A 19,496-nucleotide genomic window follows, 5' to 3' on the forward strand; every position below is an offset into this window, starting at 1 on the left:
AGCTGCGTGAGAGTTTTCCGAATTACAAAATGAATTGGTAAGTATGAGCAAAGCAAAAAGCAATGGCAAAACCTATTAAAATGCCAGCATTGAATGAAGCAGTTTTGAATAAAGCAGATATTATGCTTCTCACTTGTCAAACAAGCCTCCCGAACAACTGAGAACTACAAACAGTTTTATTATACAGTTCTATTTGTTTATTTATTTATTTATTTATTTATTTATTTTTATTTATTTATTTATTTATTTATTTATTTATTTATTTATTTTTGGAACGTCTGTATCGTTTCTTGCACATCTGTTTGTCTATTTTAGAGGCGGGACTTCAAACTTTGTTGACCAATCATAAGCCGACCAAAATCAGAACTGTCCAACGAGACGCGGCCTCGACCAAACGTTGCGTTCAGGAACAGTCGTACAAAACACAGCATCTTCCACCGCTGGAAGCGTCTTGAAGGTAAGAGTACCAGATTATAACACAATATCTCAATAAACTTTGCAGTGTACTGAGACTCCACTTCTAACGGGAGTTTTTTTTATCCCCGATATATTCCTGACTTGCTTGTTTACGTGATATATAGATTCATCCAAGTGTTTTAGCGTGTTAGCTGCTAGCACTTAGCATTTGGCGCTTTAGTCCCATTCACTCGTTCTTTATCGTTATTTAAACTGTTTGAAGGGATAATTTATCTTATATCTCTAGATAATTAAGGACATATATGTGCGGTGGAGTTTTAAAGACAATGAGACGCTATTTGCTCATACATGATGGCGATGGAGACGCCGATGTACAATAAAAGCGGAGCTCCCCAGTGTTTCGAATGAAGTGGGTTTGCTGTTAACTGGTGACCGGTTTCCTTTAGCATCCGTCGTTGCAGCTGCTTGTAACAGCACATGTTAAAATTAGACTCATAAAAAGGTCCTTCACTTCGGAACTGTGATGTAAATGAGGTTCAACGGCAGTTCACCAGGACAATCACGGATTTTTATGGGGTTTCGAGGAAGTCCGTCACCAGTTAACATGGAAACCACTTAATCGGCAACACCGGGCACCTTCGTGAAAAAGACCCGCCGCAGTTCTGTGTTTATTGTTTTCTGGCCATACTTTAAGATACTTTCTGTCATTTTGTGTGTTTTTCTTAGCAGTCCACTTCTCTCATGTTGGGCGAGGTTCAAACTTGTGATTTAGTTGCTGATATGGAGCAAAATACTAGTAGTTGTGGTGTAGTCACACTGGCATTTTTATGAATGGGTTTAAAGATTCTTCATAACAGCCTGCATGGCCAAGGATCAGTGCAATCCACTGCATATGGGATTATTAAGATATGTTTTTTTGGAAGCCTTTCAGGCTGTATTCAAGCTGTTACATTCTGCTCAGAACTCTGTAATAATGCAGTGATAGTGCTCAGTGCTTCCTGCTGGAGACAATATTATTTGAAGTACTTATAAATACTCCACATCATTAAATATTGAGTTTGTAATGAAAACTGCTGCTGTGCTGTTTAACAGAGAAATCAAACACACTGAACTGAGGCTCAGTGAGCATAACTCCAATCTAAAGCTTCAAGAATTGATTGAGACTTTTTTTGTATGAAATACTGTCGAGAAGGCAGCATGTGGGCAGCGAGGAAGTATTTCTGCAGCAGAGGAACGATGCTAAAGCTCTCTCAAAGAATCCAAATCAAAAAAAGGATTAATCTTTGTAAGACATTTGTTAATTTGTTTTATTTTATTTCAAACATTATAAAGAAAATCGAATAACAGCAGAAATGTTCAAAAAAGGAGCAGGAAGAAGCATAAGCCTAATAAATCTTAATTTTTAAAAATTGTTCAATTGTCATTAACTTAAATAACCACAAAGTAAACAAAGCAATCAGGAAGTAAATAAACAGACAAATAACTCAGTCCTTGACCTCTTGTGTGTGATCAGTGATGTCTCCATGAATGAACTTCCCCACTCTCTGTCTGCAGGGACACAATGGGGCGCAGAAAGTCCAAGCGAAAGCCTCCACCCAAGAAAAAGATGACGGGGAACCTGGACACCCAGTTCACGTGTCCCTTCTGCAACCACGAGAAATCCTGTGACGTGAAAATGTGAGTCGCTCCGTGTAAAAACTGCGCCTGCTGCCCCATCAGCATGAACTGAACTCCAGTGTTTTCCAGGGAACGGACCCGGAACACGGGGATCATATCGTGCAGCGTCTGCCTGGAGGAGTTCCAGACTCCCATAACTTGTATCCTTCTCAAACAACGTCAGGGGGGGGTTAATGAAAAAAGAAACTTGAAATGGAGAAAAATTGAATCTCGATTTTCAGACAAAGACTTGGAAAGAAAAAGTGATGCAGGGCAACCGATGCTTTTAAAAAAACCCGATGCTTACAAAAATCGATGAAGAAAAGGCTTTTAATGAAGCGATCACCCTCAATAGTAGTGCTAATTGATCATTTTTCATGTTTCCCTTTTGGGAGTATTAGCTGCTCCCCCATGAGATCGGTGTTTGTTCCTTCACTCGCCCTCCTCACAGACCTGTCAGAGCCGGTGGATGTTTACAGCGACTGGATCGATGCCTGTGAAGCAGCCAACCAGTAGTCCCCCCCCCCATCCTCACCTCCCACACCCCCCTAATGCCCCATCCTCACCCTCACCTTCTGCCCCAGTGAATCACTTCCTGTTGAGCTGGTGCACAGTAGCCGAACATTCCTCAGAACCGACCTCTGGCTGGGCCGGAGTCATCCTGTGTTTTCACACTTTCCATGTCTTGTGTCAAAATCATGTTTGTTTTTTTAATGGACCAAACTGATGTGTAATTAAGTTGAAATGCAAATTTTGTTGTATTGTCCTGATATTTGATCTGATTCTTCAAATTTGTCCTCATCACTCCATTTTGTCTGAATAGTTTTTTTTTCCTACTCCCTAGAAATGTTTAAAATTGAGCTGGTATTATGAATAACGGCAAAAGTCAGTCGTCTGGAGTGAAAACAGTATTTAAAAATGTAAAAACCCCTCTATGTGAAGACGAGATCCTCCCCCATTAACTTTCTAAAAGTGTGGCGTAGGGTTATATTCTGACCAATAACATGCAGTGAAACCTTTTTTTTTTTTTATATCATGATTTGTAGTGCTGGACTTTATTTTCCTTTTAAAAGTCACAATCATGCATTTCTACGATGCTGCTTTAGTGTATTTTATGAGGTGCTGACAATTAAAAAAAAAAAGCTGTAAGTCACTTCTTGTTTTTCCAAGTGTTTTTATTGCACAAATGCCATATTTAGTGAAAGGCAAATAGAAAAAAAAAGAATTAGCAAAGACGTTACAGTTAGAACAATGTTTATATACTTTAAGGTGAAACATCAGTGCCATTCTGCTCATCGGAGGGTAATTCATGATAAATTAATTTAAAATAAAAATCTACATTACTATATTTGATTTTGATAAAGGGAAGGTTAGATTTAAAAAACAAAAACAAAATACAGTATAAAATACATCCCAACACTAGGTGGCACAATACTACAAGGCCTAAACACTGGCTGCTTGTGGTGGAGTTGGGAGCAGAGTGAGAGCATGCACCACGAAAAAACAAGAAAGGCTGAATCCTGTGACGGTGAGCGACACCTCGAACCCTGGAGTGTTACATTCAGAATACTCAGAAATGGAACGGTGGGTCTCATCTGACGGACAGTGCTGGACAGAGCTACTCACCAGGTCGCTGAACAAATGTGAGAATATCCCCCCCTGTGATTAAAAATAAATACAAATACCACTTGAACTTGTACCTGTCTGGATAACCGTGACCGCAGGAAAGACGAGGGCGACGGAGAGTTCCTCAGGAGAGTGAATCGGTGGGACGCGCTGGAGAAACCAGACCGATCCCGTCCGAGCGACTCGACCGACGCATGGCTACTGGAGAACCGGATCCAACTCGCTGCTTTCAGTCGAGTAAAGTGCAAATGGAGCAACACTGAACCGAAAGCTTAGCTGAGACACGAGGAGCAGAAATGTGTCCAAAGCAGGGCTCCGAATGAGTGGAAAAAAAAAAACTAAAACAGAAACCAGAACAGCTGCAGCCACTCTGAGACCTTCTGAGAAAAGAGGAGACGCTTCCATCGGAGTCGACGTGGGGAAGCGAAGCAGTGTTCATGCAGATCTACAGCTTCAGTGTCGTGGAGCGGCGTGGAATCCTGGAGCTCTGCAGACGTGGACTCGTTGAGTTTTCACAGTTTTATAGCACCGACGCGGGTTTTCCTCTCGGGAAGCTTTCGAATTCTCAATCCTCACCGTTCAGACTGGACCGAAGGGGAGAGGAGGTCAAGTGACAGCTCAGAATCTCTAGATGCAAACTACCCATAAAAGCTGCAGAAATTAAACAAAAAGGATTCTATAAATAGCAACGGTGGATGAATCTTAACCTCCGAGGGGTATTTTTGGCTGGACTTGGCGGCCGGGCTGCATTTTTGACGCAAGGTCAGCGTAAACACCATTTCTGGTTTCGCTGGTGGAAAGGCAAACAGTGGATTCTACGGGTGACGACATGTTTAAAAAAAGAGAGAAAGACGGCGGCGACGTCGACGGGCGTTAAATAACAGTCCGCTGGTCTGGAGGACGCGGTGGCCGGCGGTCTGGAGGGCAGGCGGAGGCGCTCCGGCTCCTCTCAGTCGGAGTACTGGTTGTAGCCGTCGTACTCCGCCTCGCTGCCGTTGTTGTAGTAGCCCTCGGCCGCCGCCGCCGCCGCCGCGTTGGAGCAGTACTTGTTGTCGTAGACCTGGCGGGGCAGGCCGTAGGTGGTCATGCCCTGCTGGGACGCCACCTTGTTGGTGCCCATCTGGAGGCTGATGGTGGTGGTGTCGCAGTTCTCCAGCTCCAGCTTCTTGTCGAAGATGTGCCTCCGGGTTCCCGGGGCCGTCATGCCGGCCTGAGGAGGAGGGGGTGGGAAGTTAATGACAGCAGGATGGAGAGGCGCGGCGTGGGGCGGCGTTAGACGGCGGCGGATCCCTTCTCACCTGGCTGGCGCCCTTGTTGGTGCCCATCTGCAGGCTGATGGTGGACTGGTCCACCGGGCTGTCCATGCAGATCTTGGAGTCGTACAGGTGGCGCCGCGTGCCGTAGGAGGTCATGCCCTTCTGGCTGGCCAGCTTGTTGGTGCCCATCTTCAGACGGAGACAGATAAAGTCACACTTCATGGAATAATTAACTCAAAGGAGAAGTTGTCCAAATTGGTCTCCATAAAAACAAGAAAACCCAACTTTTCTGAAACGCTGCTCCTGTACATGCACAATAAGACCGATGCTTTCCTCCAGAGTGTCACGACTCCCGGTCCAGAGTCTCCTGGACTTGATTGTTTTAGAATTGACCGGCATCGTAATAACAATCCAACTTGTCTGTCTGTCTTAACGTTTGTAATGTGTTCTCTGTGGCTGTACATGAAAATGGCATAATTTTCTGTATTTGTCGTTTCCGTGGAAACAGATAACTTTTTCAAAATGTAAACATAAAAACAATGAATTTCCACTTGCAATGTAGCTGTGTAAAAGGGGCCTAAGGCTGTCAATCGCCTCATTTCAACACACTTCTTGAATGGCGGAATAGAAAAATATCTGCCACGATATCAACTTGTAGTGTTTTGAAATAAGATACTGATTTAAAAAAAAAAAAAAAAAACTTATTAAATTTATGTGAAACAAAAATCATGAGTTTTGGAAAATGTAAAAGAACCAGGTAAATGTTGAAGATATAGAGAGAGAAAGGAAGAATCAAAACTATTTTTAATCAGTAAGAATTGATGAAAAACCTCAAGTAAACATGTTTAAAATAAAATATTCAGAAGTATCTCAGTCCTGAACAGAACTAATAACAAGCTGGACATAAAATCTCTATTGTTTGGAACTCACTACCTTAAACTTATCTAACTTCCTGTGTGCAGGAATTAATAAACATTGAAGCTAATTCACTAGAGAGATTTCAATTCTGCTAAAAAGAGTCATAAGAATTCTGCCCAAAGCTAGTTTTCCTGAACACACCAATCCAGTCTTCTAGTGTTTCTAACCCTAAAACTATTCAGACAATAACTAAAGCAAAGAATAACTTATTACTGGGTAATATTCAAAAATTGTGAAGAGAGAAAGAAGAGAAAACGTTTATGATTGAACTGGAGAGTTACAGTTTGACAAGAAAACCTTTCACGGTGGAGCAGAATTCATAAAGACTAAAGGCCTGGAGACGTGGTGGCGTCGCTCTGACCTGCAGGCCGATGATGTTCCGTCCCTCTCGGAGCTTCTCCGGAGCGAAGCGCCGCTGCTGCTTCTCCGCATACTTCACTCCCAGGTCGTACTTGGACTGGAAACCTTTGGACTTGGCCTGACGGAGACAAATGGCCAAGACAGGAGGGCGAAAATTACGGTAAGAGAGAGAACTTTTCACCGCCGTGTTGTTTTTCTGACTCCCGTGCTAATGCCGTGTCGCCGCATCGCCGCCGCGCAGGTGCATCGACTCGCAGAATTAAACACCACTGTGAGAACACTGAGGCGCAGATGTAAACAGATGCGTGTGTGTGTGTGTACGTGTGTGTGTGTGTGTGTGTGTGCCCACCATTCCAGCCAGGGCGATGAGTGTGCTCTGGACCTGCGTGTGGTTGACATTCTCGAACAGGTCGTTGGCTTCGAAGAGGTCGTGTGGCTTCAGGCCGTACTCTGTGATTCCACGGACGAAGTTCCCGATGTTTTCCAGCTGAAACACAGAGAGAGAGGCGGCATTGACGAGAGTCACCGAGGACACAATCGGATCGATTCATGCCCGTTTCAGAGTGATCAGAGGAGTCAGATCTGCCCTTTCGGTCCAGAGTCTCCCTCAAACAGTCAGAAGTCCGGCTCACAGACGTCTGCGCTGTTGTGGCTCTGTTTTGATGGTAGCCTTGGAAATTCAAATGTCACATATCAAAGCAGCTGTTTGAGCCGAGCGGAGAGATTACAGCACCAATCTGGGCACGACGCTGTCGGGTATGAGCGCGGATGAAAAAGCGCCAGCAGTCGTCAATACGAGCTCGGGAGGTTATCGGCGAAACGGCGTGCGGCGCGGCACCTCGCCTACCTGGTGCCAGTTCTGGTTGGAGTGGTTGATCTTCCTCACGGAGCCGGGCTGCAGAACATTGATGAGCCTGCGGAGGGCGGCAGACGGGAGGGTTAAAAGGTCATTCCGGGGAGTTGCGGGGCAGAGTCCGGACTCCGGGCCTTCACTCACTCGCACAGCAGGACGCCGTCCTTCAGGCTCTCCATGAAGTGGTCCCCGATGCGTTTCCCCGTCACGTCCTCAATCCACAGCCGCAGCTCCTCCTCCTTCTGTGGGTCGTACTTTCCCGCCAGCTGGGGGGGGGGAACGAAGCGAAGGTCAGGTCTGAACGAGGCCTTTGTCCTCGTCTCTCATCTTCACCTGTCCTAACATTGACGTCGTGTTTCTTCCTCACATCTCCGACTTCAGAAAAGATTAAGAAGACTGAGAAAAAGTAACTGATCCCAGAGTTTACCTCCAAACCAAGAAAGCTTAGACTGGTAACTATGTCAAATCCTGATTTGTTTATGCCTGAAATGCATCAAAAACAAGGACTGTCCTCTGTTCTCTCTTTGTACGAATCTGGGACAAACGAACATCTTGTGTCAAAGTTTGAGAAATCCCGACAACGTGTTCAACTCCGTTTGAATTCTTGTTCTTGGCTAATTAAACATCCAACAGTTCAATACTGCGAATAGAAATGAAAATCTGCACTATAAACATGTATTCTGTTCCAGTGTCTTTTTTAATGAATAGTCTTTTTTAATTAATAGATTACTCAACAAAGTGTGTGTTTTCACTTGAAATAAATGGGTTTCAGTAACTTCTCTTAAATTACTTTAAAAAAAAAAAAAAGCTTCAATTATCTTAGTTTTCCCTGGTTAGAGTTTACTGCTAGTTGAATAATCACAACTGAAATCAGAACATCTCTCTCGCTTTCTAAGATCTTTGATTTCAGCCCTCTATTGTGTTTTATTTTCATCAAAGCACCTTGTAGTCATGATTTTCCAACACGTGCTCCATAAATATCAGGCTATTATAAATGTTCGCACACGGGAAAGTCCCCGCTTCGCTTTTAATAGTTTCTCTTGTGCTCAATTTCAGGTTTTCAGCCACATTCTTGTCTCATAAGCTCAGGGCGCTCCGGAGTCTTACGGCGTAATAAAAAAATACTCCGAGATGAAGAGCATAAAAAGAACAAGGGGGATAAAAACGAAAGAGGCCTGTGGACATTCCTGCATGCAGAAACACACTCTTCCCTCTTCCCCTCCTCCTCCTCTTCTTCTTCTTCTCTCCATGCGTTTCCTTATTGGCAGAAACACGCTGCCCTAATACTTGGAATACTGGCGTTGGGTTTAGAGGCCACACACACCCCCTCTCCCTCCTCATAATGCCTGCGTGAACACACACACACACGTCCCCTTTTTCCTGAATGTTCTGCAGATAAGTCTTCAGTCTGGGATCGGCCGCCAACACAAACAAGTATTTCAAAGCAGCGGGGATCGCTGGGCTTCCAGTCCATCACACCAAACTTGGGAGAAACAGCTTCCCTCCTCCCCCGGCTCACATTTCTCCCCCTCTGTCACTTTCTTTCCACAATCTGCCCTTTTACAGTGAGTTTACTATCCAGGCTAACCAGATCCCACACAGACGGGCCAACGCCGACAGGTTCTGCCTGGAGATGAGCTCCGACCAGCCACGTTTTGAACCAGAAAAGCCAAACTCTGAATATCTTCCGAGATTCCTGTACGCAGCTCAAGAACCGCGGCTCCAGTTATTTACTTACAGAGCTTCACAGCGACCGCTGCGGCTGCCATTACGTAACACCGTGAGCGTAAGAAGACAGTAAATATGAAATATGAAAACTGCCCAGAGTGAATTACGCAGCGACCAGCGGGTCACAGAACCAAGTAAGGCTGAGAGGGGGATTTTACTGTAATCTTCCTTATTGACCGCTCACTCTACTCTGAAACGGTTCAGTCACAACAGTGTCTAAAACAGGAGTGTCAAACAGAAGAAAATTGAAGAAATGTAAAAGATTTTGGAACACCGATTTTTAAACAAATAAGAGTAGCAGCCATAACACAATGCTGAGAAAAGAGCTGAGATAGAGATGCTGCAGTAACAGCTAGCTAACTAGCATTAGCCTCAAAGCCAGGCTGTTTCTAAAAACAGAAGTGTTTGTTGGGACATTTCACTGTAATTTGAACCAGAATCTCTCATTATTGGTGGCTTTATGTTGAGATAATTGTTATTTTCCATCGTAATTGTTTATAGAAAACCCATAAGTTTAATTTTAAAGGTTTTTAAAGGCACTATTTTACTGATCCGGCCCACTAAAGATGAAGCTGGTTGGAATTTGGCTGTTGAGCAAAAACGGAAAACATGCATTTAGAGAATCTAAACTAAATGAATGAAAATGTTCAGTGTGTCTCTGATCATCCATCAGGTGTGCCTGTGTACCCACATATACAACATTTAACAGATTTCATTTCCTCCATTGTTCCTGAGGAGCAGTTTGGGGTTAAATGCCCCCTTTACCCCCACCTCGGCTGTGGGATTTGAACCGTGAACCTCCAGCTCACTCCTCTTCCAGGCAGTGAGTTGGACGCAGCGTGACAGAAAACGGATGAATGCACCCGAAAAGCCTCTTTAATCAGCCAGAAGCCTGCCGGCAGTGGCATTTCTCACCTGTAATTTGACACCGCCCTCATCGCAGCCTGAGGCCGGATTTTATTTGGCCTGGTCCTTCTTGTCCCAAAACGTTATATTTGTTGGCACAAACAGAAGAATGCAGCTTGCGATTCCTATCTTTAACTCATGTCGATCGCAGGCTTGAGACTCTTCTGAACCAAAGAACTCAGAACTACTGAGATATCGGAGGAATTGTTTGAAGTTCAAACATATCTGGCTCTGATTTTGTAAAAAACTCAGTGTGCTTATTGTTTTTTACGTGTTTAAGAGAGGTTTTTTTGTGGACCCAGTGTTCAATAACGGAGTGGAATGAGAGCAGCCGTGGCTCAGCGCCGACTCTCGGGGATCCATTACCAGCCTGTTGAGGAGTTTTCTTGTTCTTAAGTCTTGCGAGTATCAGTTCATCATCGTAAAACTGTCGATTTAGCTCCCCGGTCGTCCGACGCCTGAAACTATAACCCAAGAAACTCAATGTCTTCGCAGATCTTTCAATCTCACTACCATAATAGGACGAGCCAGAAGTGACCATCCAGCGGTTTCTCCGAGCGCCACATCGCTGGCGGTTTGGCTCCCGAGTCCACCTGCGTTCCGTCACCACATGCAGTGTTTTGTCATCCTCGACTCGGCTGTAAACTGTTTACAAGGAGAACACTTTCTCAGCTTCACAGGCCGAGGCGGCGGCGGAGGCCACTCCTTAAAAGGCCATCAGATGTTTCTCGTGGACCTGTCACTCTGAGAGCAGCATCGTTCTCACCGACGTCACCCCGACGGAACGAAGCCCGCTCAGCGTTTATCCCTTCATCCCCCCCCGCAAAACCTGCCGGGTGGGAGACCGTGTGACCGCAGGACAAAGACGACCACGACGGCGGTCTGGGTGCAGAAGCAGCCACGAGCTGACCTTTTCCCCGAGCCCTGACTCATCCGGACACACAGAGGCTCCACTGTCACGGCAAACCAAACCCGGAGCGCCACTTCCAACACGACCAGGCTGCACCGATTCAACTCCTCCAGAACTCCTTCCTCTCGGTGAAGCAGGTTTTCATAACACACCTTCGACTGGATTCTTCCATCTTCAGTGTGTCAAACTTTTGTTGCGTTTACTATTAAAGCTGCCAATTTTCCAGATAGCTGGTTATCCTGCTAACTTCAGCACAACACTGGTCTAATGACTAATTACCTAAATGAAGTAACTATTACATAATGTACCAACTTGTAATTGTTCTTGTCGATTCACACTTTTCTACTTTGATCTTTACACCAAGTTTTTCCAATAAACTTCTCAAGTCATGTAAATATAATGTTTATTGATCTAAAAATGACAGCCTTGAATTATCAAAACTGTTAAGAAGGTAGGAAATACAGAATTTTGTACTTAAAGTTGATATGTGAACAATATACAATTTTGGTTTAAAGGTGCATTAAGGAGTTTGCATGTTTTATGCGAAACAGCGCCCCCTGCAGGCTTTGGGCATAATGCAGCTTAGTGGAAAAACTTGTCCCTGTGGCTCGCGTGCACGGAAGAGGGGAACTCCTTCCTCGCTCGTTTAGTAGCGCTCAAGTAAAATTTAAGTTTCTTTTACCTGGTGGAGTCTGTGCTGGAGCTGTGGCAGTGCTAGAAGCCAGTCTTTTCTTACTTTCTGGAAGATCCTGCTCAGTTGTTGCTCACTAAGCATCTGGCGGAGTAATGGCGGACAAAACGAAACCTAACTAAATCAGGCCAGCCGGAGCGCGCATTACGTCATTCCTCTCAAATTCTCCCCCCAAAAAATTCTGGTGCCGGACCGGCACTGCAACTTTCAAGTGACAATTTAGCGCTGTTAGAGGTACTTGTAATGAATATGTCAGGGCACATTGTACACAGCATTAAAAATGTGTAACATATTTACAGTGGAAAATAAGTATTTTTAAAGTTGAAAAACTCCTTAATGCACCTTTAAAAAGGTTCAGTACGTTTAATACTAGTCTTTCCATTTGTGTGCATTAGGTGGCAGTAGTGAGTTCTGTCCGACTTGATCAGTGTTTCCATTTTCTTCACTTGATTCAAGCAGTTTCCACAACATACCAGTCGAAACGCTCGAAACATGTCAAAGTTAAATTGTAAAAACCCATTTGCCTCAAGGGAAGAAAGAAAATACTCAAAGCTGAACTTTGATGTTAATTTTTTTTTTTTAATTCATTTTCCTATTTAGTTATTTTGCACAGCGTCCAGTTTTTGCAATGTTGACTGTTAAAGTTGCCTTTTTCTTATGAGACACACATTTCTCTTTAAGCTGCAGAGTTCAGCTTCCATACCTGCAACAACATTAACAGTTTTAATTAGGAAAACAAACTGAAAAGGTATTTCTAAAGTTTGCAAATGTAATTTAGACATTTCATGGTTTGCATAAAACTGCATTTTCTTGTTTTAACGTATTTATCTTTCCAAACGACTGCTACTTGGACTGCATTGGTTCAATATCCACTCAGGACTATCAACTCAGCAAAAAGAAAAACAATGATGATTTTTACTCAGTATTTAAATGTCGTTTATCAAAACGCTAATATTTGAAATCAAATCATGCACTATAGTTCATAACTTGTTCCAACTTTTACAATTAAATTAAAAATACTCACAAATGACTGTTTTGGGAAGGAATTTACAGTGAGTGGAGTTACAGATGTTTCACAGGTTAATATTGATGAACGAATAACTGAACTCGTTCAGTTTTTACCTCACAATCAGACAAACTGACAGGTCTGAATGATATTTCTTCACTGAAGAGGACATCAAATGATTACATGGACCTGACTCATTTAGATCTCAGCAACAACTGGATTGTTCTTTTATCTGTGGTTCATTTTCAGGATCATTTAAACCAGTTTTGCTCACATTTATTGAATAAAATGCTTCAGCTTTGACTGTGTTTCTGTAACATCGACAAGCGAGTTGTTGATTCATTTGTGGGAAAGAAGTAATCCCAGACTGATAACATCATGCCACAACCTTGAAATTTAAGCTTAGATGTTTTTCTATGTTGTGCAGGGAATACATGATGAAAATCCTCTATATTTTCACAAAACTCAAACAGCTGCTACTGAAAAATACTACAATCTCAGTATAAAGACGATCTTAATGATGCCTTCGGGTTCAAAATCCAGTGAAACGTCCAAAATCAGGTTGCATTATGTTTTTTTACAAACTCATCCTGACAGCACGAGGTTAGTTCGATGGCAACGAGTTCGCGAGAGTCACTGATATCTCACTTCAAGTCTCAGTGTTGCTGCTCTTGAGACATTGGTTAAAATGTCCTGGGCCGCGGGCCTTATGTTTCACCCCAGCTGGCTGTGGATGAAGGCAGGTTACAAACTGGTTCAGGTCAGCACCACACACACACACACACACAGGGTATTAGAGTCACCAAATAACCTGAAATGCATGTTTTTGGACTAGAACACACCAGAGGAAACCCAAACACATGGACAGGGAGAACATGCAAACTCCACACAGAAAGGCAACTGTAAGGGTGCTCAACAGGGCAACACAAGGGAGTATTTTCCTACCATATTCTGAAATCTTAATAGTAAATCAACTGATAATGAGGCTTAATGTTCTTAACACTCTTTTTGCAGTGAATTGTGGGTTGAAAATGCTTTTTTAAAAACATAAGGAGGAGAATAAGTGCTACAATATCTGACTGCATAAGCCATAGTTTAAAAAGCACATTAAATGTAGTCATTTGTTTCTCTGATTTCTTTCTGCCAAGCGTTCAAATAAACCAACAATGCTGGAGCTGACCTTTCCCCCCTTCCCTCAGACTGAAAAGGCCTGACCCTTCATAATCAGCCACGTTTTTTGGCCACTAAAACCAGACTCCAGCGCCAAAAAGAGCCTGATTCACTGCGATATCCGAGCTGCACTGGAGCTGTTTGAGATCAACTCGCAGCTCTTCACTTTTTATATAAACATGTGCTTTTTTTACCCGTCTTGATGGATCGTGCAGGATATGCAAGAGTAATCCTTGCACTTTATTTCCCATCTTGTTTGTGAACTTTAGGTGGTGAGTAATGTACTACAGGGGATATTTCAAGTATCAGTATGATGGACTTTTATTGCTTTTCTCTCCATGAATGTGAAGTCAAACATCTTTTACAAGAGGCTACTTCTTTATTATATCAACAATGATTGAACTTTTAAATACAATCCACAATGTCTTCATCAGTTTAGAACCAGTTTGTTTAGTTAGTTTTCAGCTGAATCACAGTAGCTGTTTAGTGTCTGCATACATGTATAAAGCAGAAAAAACGTCGACGCTTTTTGAAAAAGGAATTCTGCAAGAAAAAAGTTAAAAACTTAAGATTTCAAACCTCTGTTTGAGTAAAGAGAGTAAGGTTTTCTTTGATTAAACTGAGAAAATGAGCAAACGTGTCAAAATAAGCTGATTTTTCAGTGGGACCAGCAGAAATCATGTGATTTTATCCAAAAATCTCTTACTGTGTTATTTACTGACTTGAGAGTGAAACAGAGAACATTTATGACCATTTCAAGGCAAATCCAGCCTTATTTACTGGCTGCAGCCACGTGGTGTGACCCAGATGACCCCAGGTATCCTCATTAAATCCACCTGTGCGGGAACAGCTGCAAACAACTTCTCTGTTCGCTTTTTAAGCAAATAAACACAAAAATACGTACCTTACTCTTGACCTCTGCGGAAAGCCCGAAGGCAGGCCCGCTCCTGAAATGCGTTGACATCCTGGGGGATTTATTTATTTCTATTATTTACAAACGGAGCTTTAAAAATGGAGAGGCTGGTTACAGCTTTTTTTTTTTTGTCCGCAGCAGGAGGAGAAACCGAAATAAAAGAGAAAAATTCCCCTTTTAAAAAAAAATAAAAAAATTAAAAAAAGTCCGCACGTCTTTTCTCTCTGCTTCTCGAGCCGATCTGCCGCTCCGGAGGCTTCCCGACGACTTTCCGACACTTTTCTGAATCTTTTTTAAACTCTTCCCATGTGTGCGCGCTCCCATTGGCTGGGGGCGCGGACCAACCGGCACGCGCCGTGCGCACAAGGCGCGGACCAACCGGCACGCGTCCTGTGCGCACCGGGAGCCGCTGATGATGTCATCGCTCCGGTATTAACGCGGCGGGCTCAGATTTTCCAGCTCGAGAGGAGAGAGAGAGAGAGAGAGAGAGAGAGAGAGAGAGAGAGAGAGAGAGAGAGAGAGAGAGAGAGAGAGAGAGAGAGAGAGAGAGCGAGAGAGAGAGAGGGATGAGGGCGGTTCATTTTCACTAATTGCTGATCTGAGATCAGCCGGGAACATCAAAATGTGTCAAAAAGAGCAGTTTGCAATCATCAAAATGTCATTTTATCAATAAATTTTAACATAATCTATGATATTCTCCGTCTCTCATCATCAGTCTGACCTATAACCCTTAATTTTTTTTCTATTAATTATTTTCTAATTGCTTATAGTGGGACAAAAACAAAATGTCCCTAAAAATTGGTGAAATTGAAAAAGGTGTTACGATAGGACCCCACCCCCCTCCAAAAAATGAGTGAAATTGGACAAAATATTTGAAAACTAAGACCGAGTTCAACAAAAATATGAGATGAAATGACGAAATTAGCTGTAAATTACTCCAGAGTGAACAAAAAAAATTGAAATATAGCAATAAAATACGCAGAATGACTTCAGGGATGCAAATTCCAACACATCGGTTTTTATTAATGAGTGTTGATTTCATCACTGTGCTGATCTGACAGTGTTTAACAACTGAAACTCAGTTTGTACTTGAACAGCTAAAAGTGATGGCATCAGTGAGCCATTCTGAGTTTAATCATATCTGACCATTGTTTGAATTCTAGTGGAAGTGGATCCGAAATCCTAAAATACTCTGGGCCGTGAGCGCAGCCATACACAGCCAGCCAGCCTGACGTCACTCCAAACAATGAGGTGGTTTTCCTGTTTTACTCCAGAGTGGCGGCCTGCTCCTCTCTCACAGGAATGCAGCCGAGGGGGGGGGGGGGGTCAGAGTCACCATGATTCATCCCCCTCCTCCCTCTGCTGTGTTTGTGTGTCACTGTGAGGCTGGAGAGGAACATTCTGGAGAGAGATGAGAGGTGGGATGGTGGGGGGGGGGGGGCGCGATCACTGGACTGTTACCCAGCAACTTCAATTCATCTGTGCCGCATGTTTAAACCCACAAAGCAATTAGTGCACAGCAGCGGCCTGCGCGACACACTCCTTTATCCGGATACATCCATAGTTCAGCGGCGGAGTAAAAAACTTCAGAAGAATAATGACGTCCATGAAAAAAGACTGATTCAGCAGGAAGCGAATCGCAGATCTCCTCAGATTTATGGAGCCCTGCGGCCGAGTCGTATCGATCCTGCAGAGCCTGAACGCTCCTCACAATGCAGAGGATTTAACTGAAAAACTAAAAGTTTGCAAAAATTACCTAAAGTGAGCTGACTTTGAGTTTACAGTTTGAAAACTGTCTCTTTACGCTGCAGGAAAGCTGAATACACTGTCATTAGCATGCCGGAGCATGAGGTGGCGCTGCTGGCTGTTTTTGTAATGAAACTACACACAATCACGTTTGCGAAAAGTTGAGTTTCCTCTGGCTCATCATCGTTGTTGTGTAAGTGGACGCCCAAAGAACGACAAAAGTTTACATTTTTCACTTGAAAACTTTGTTTTGTAAATGAGACCTGAGTCCTCCTTGGAGAGGTCAAAGGTCGCCTGAGGCTTTTTCCATAGATAGATAATAAACCATAGATCAAACATGTTACCCAAGCTGTAACCTTTGATCCAAGATGCCTTAAGCCCTTCTCTTCAAGAGACTACTTAAAGAAAATGTCCATATTTTCACAAAATCAAACAATTACTACTGGAAATGACTGTAATCTCAGTATAAACCTGATTCTAATGAAATCTTTTGGTGCAAATTACAGTAAAACGTTCATAGAGTCCCTCGAGCAGCATGACTTTGAGGCTCACTCAGTCGCTTTGGGAGCAGCATTACTGATATCTCAGCTCAGGTCAGCGTCGTGTTCACCGCTCTTAAGTAATTGTTTAAGAAAAAATATTTTCAAGTAGCCGAAGTCAGGAAGTAGATGCTGACTGTAAAACAGCTTCAGCTGACATTCACACGACATGTGAGAAAAACACGTGACGTTTGAATCCTGCATCTAAAATTCAAACCGTTTCTTTTTCTTGGTCACGTTCAAGAAAAATGAAATTGAGGTAGTTCAATAACTTAGATAAAACACACACCTGCTTCCTACTGAATCTGTGCTTCTGTAAACTGAGAAAAAGCTTTAAAACTTTGCTCTGTTTCACAGGTGTAATGACGAGCTTATCATTTTTATGAAATTTTGTTGAGCTCAGTGCACCAAAAGGAAAAAATTAAAACAAAAACAAAAACCAGCCTCATCAAGAAGTTAAAACCCCATAAAGAAACAGTCATAAACTGATTAAAGCTGGTCTTCAGACGGTTACGGCTTTCATTTCCTCATAATGTAAAACAAAGCAGGGCAGATGACCATAAACAGCCTGTTGGAATATAGATTCCAGCAGTGACGGTGTCATTTACACACACTCACACACACTCACACACACACACACGGACCAAGCGAGGGTCTTATAAACATTCGAGGGAGAGAAGAAGAAGCACACACATGGAATTTGGACACTTTATTTGGGCATGATGGGAGCAGGGACGGGTCTGAGCCGACTGACGGAGAGAGCGATGGAGACGAAGCGTCTCCTGAAGGAGGAATCCCTCACACCCGGACCCGACTGGGGAGAGCAGGCCTCATGCTCGCCGCCAGGTGGGCTGCACTGTTTACCTTGGCCCTGGTTTCATCTCACACCCGGCCTAATGGGCGACTCCCGGATCCATTTATTGTCCTGCGATGCAACAACCATAAACCTGTCATGATTTCCTTACGTGTTTATAATATACATTTATTTCTTTTGAACTTTAAGCACCTGCTGGAGTTTTATGAGTGTTTTCTGAAGAAGCCTGAGTTCAAGATCCAAATGGATGAGCAGCTTAAACTGATATTCCAGCGAAATGAGCAATCAGGGAATGTTTCAGGAGCTGGAGGCTCGCTGAGGAGAACATGTCAGATGCTTCGATGAAACGCAGACGGGGAGAAAAAGGCAGGAGATTATTGCAGTTTGGGAAAGTCAGAAGGGCATTTTGAGAGTGAGCCGCCTGTCCCTCCACCCACAGACCCTCACTCCGCTCCGTCGGGCTATTTATGGTAGGAGGCCGTCCAGATCAGCTCGACTCAGAGGAGATCCGAAGGCTTAAGTTCGTGGCATCATAACTTCAAGCCGCCGCCGCTGCCGCCCGACAGGAAGCCGCAAACAAACCTGGATAAGAGCAGGAGTGTCACCCCAGAGCCAGTCCGTCATCTCCTGCTGTCGGATCCCGGTGACGTATTATCAATAACGAAGAGTGACGCCAACTTTGGACTGCAGCGTAGTTTCAGGGGAGAAATGATCTCAGGACTCCACAAGTGATGTGGGAAAATGAAAGAAAGGCAGAGGGAATTACTGAATGAGACCAGGGGTGTGAAACACACACAGCCTCTGGATTTAAACACGAGGCAATTACAACGAGTCAAGTGTGATTTATAGTCTGGAAAAGACAGTAATCTAGTTTAAAATACAATTAAAAACAGAATAAAGTTTGGAAGTGATCATTTCTGAAGCAAAGGAATGCAAAGGGCTTCAAAAAGACAAAGGAATGCATAAAATTAAAGAAATAAAACCAGTTATCAACCAAATAAAAGCACAGTTAAAAGACAAAGCAATGAAAATGGCAGAATAAATTGTTGAGAAACTTAATAAAGCTAATAAAATGCTTTTAGAAGAGTGTAACTGAGTTTTTCCCACATTGATATTTAAAGATCAAAATCACAGACAAACATTACGTCCTCTGGTCAGTGGACCGAACTCGTCACGCCGTTCCGGGAACTTTCACGAACAACGGAATCGCTCTACAGAAATCAACACTAGAAGTAGTGAAATCTGCGGTTCATTGTACTTTCACTAATGCAGCACGACGCCGGCATCATGCAGACTCCACTGAGTCACACTGTGTCAGCAGAGAAACTGGAACAGGCTCCAAAATGAGGCATGTTCCCACTTCCCCCTGTCACAGGTCCTAATCTGGGTTGTTGCTCACAGGCTCCCGGCAGCTCTGGCCGGGCCCGCCGTTGTCGGCGAGGTGCAGCTTGTTAGCGAGCTGCTTCCAGGCATTGCGTTACCTTGTGAAACTGGCCCCGGTTTGATTCCCCCAAAAAGTCTGGAATGCTCCCTCCTCATCTTTTGATACGCGTGTTTTTGTTTCCCCACGTCTGGGAAAGATCTTCGGCATAAATTCCGCCCTGAAATAGACACCCGTATCCCTGCAATCAGTTTATTTTTACGTAACTCTTACGCTGTCGTTGTTTCGTCTGGCCCGGACGGAGAGCCGGAGCTCGCAGACGTGAATTCATTAAGTTAAAATGTCTCAAACACACACGGCTGACACGAGGTAAACACTGGTCTCACGGGGACGACAGGGGAGTGTGTGTACTACGCCGAGGCCGGGCGATGACAGGAGCCGTATCTCTGTCACATCCAGGTGTGTTTTCATTCTGTGTACCAAACACACAGGCGCTGATCTCCAGCCCGGAGCCTGCAGCAGCGGCGTGGGCCGCAGTACCGGCAGGGAAGTTTCATTCAGGCTCCGTTATGTGACCATGTTTGGTAAAGCTCCTCAGACACGGAC

At 43.8% G+C, this 19,496-nt stretch overlaps 2 protein-coding genes across 2 annotated transcripts; one reads left to right on the plus strand and one right to left on the minus strand.

Moving 5' to 3' along the window:
• Nucleotides 1-319: 319 nt before the first annotated feature.
• Nucleotides 320-3,215, plus strand: elof1 (elongation factor 1). The gene is made up of 4 exons (XM_030090466.1): nt 320-457; nt 1,972-2,094; nt 2,164-2,234; nt 2,525-3,215. The coding sequence occupies exons 2-4, from the start codon at nt 1,979-1,981 to the stop codon at nt 2,587-2,589; spliced, it is 252 nt and encodes an 83-aa protein (XP_029946326.1). The 5' UTR covers nt 320-457; nt 1,972-1,978; the 3' UTR covers nt 2,590-3,215.
• A 219-nt stretch (nt 3,216-3,434) lies between these two features.
• Nucleotides 3,435-14,558, minus strand: cnn1b (calponin 1, basic, smooth muscle, b). The gene is made up of 7 exons (XM_030090465.1): nt 14,402-14,558; nt 7,231-7,352; nt 7,081-7,147; nt 6,583-6,720; nt 6,235-6,351; nt 4,998-5,144; nt 3,435-4,909 (listed from the first exon to the last, which is right to left on the minus strand). The coding sequence occupies exons 1-7, from the start codon at nt 14,459-14,461 to the stop codon at nt 4,649-4,651; spliced, it is 912 nt and encodes a 303-aa protein (XP_029946325.1). The 5' UTR covers nt 14,462-14,558; the 3' UTR covers nt 3,435-4,648.
• Between the last annotated feature and the right edge of the window lie 4,938 nt (nt 14,559-19,496).

This window comes from Salarias fasciatus, chromosome 4 (assembly GCF_902148845.1).
Source record: "Salarias fasciatus chromosome 4, fSalaFa1.1, whole genome shotgun sequence".
Classification (NCBI taxonomy): domain Eukaryota; kingdom Metazoa; phylum Chordata; class Actinopteri; order Blenniiformes; family Blenniidae; genus Salarias; species Salarias fasciatus.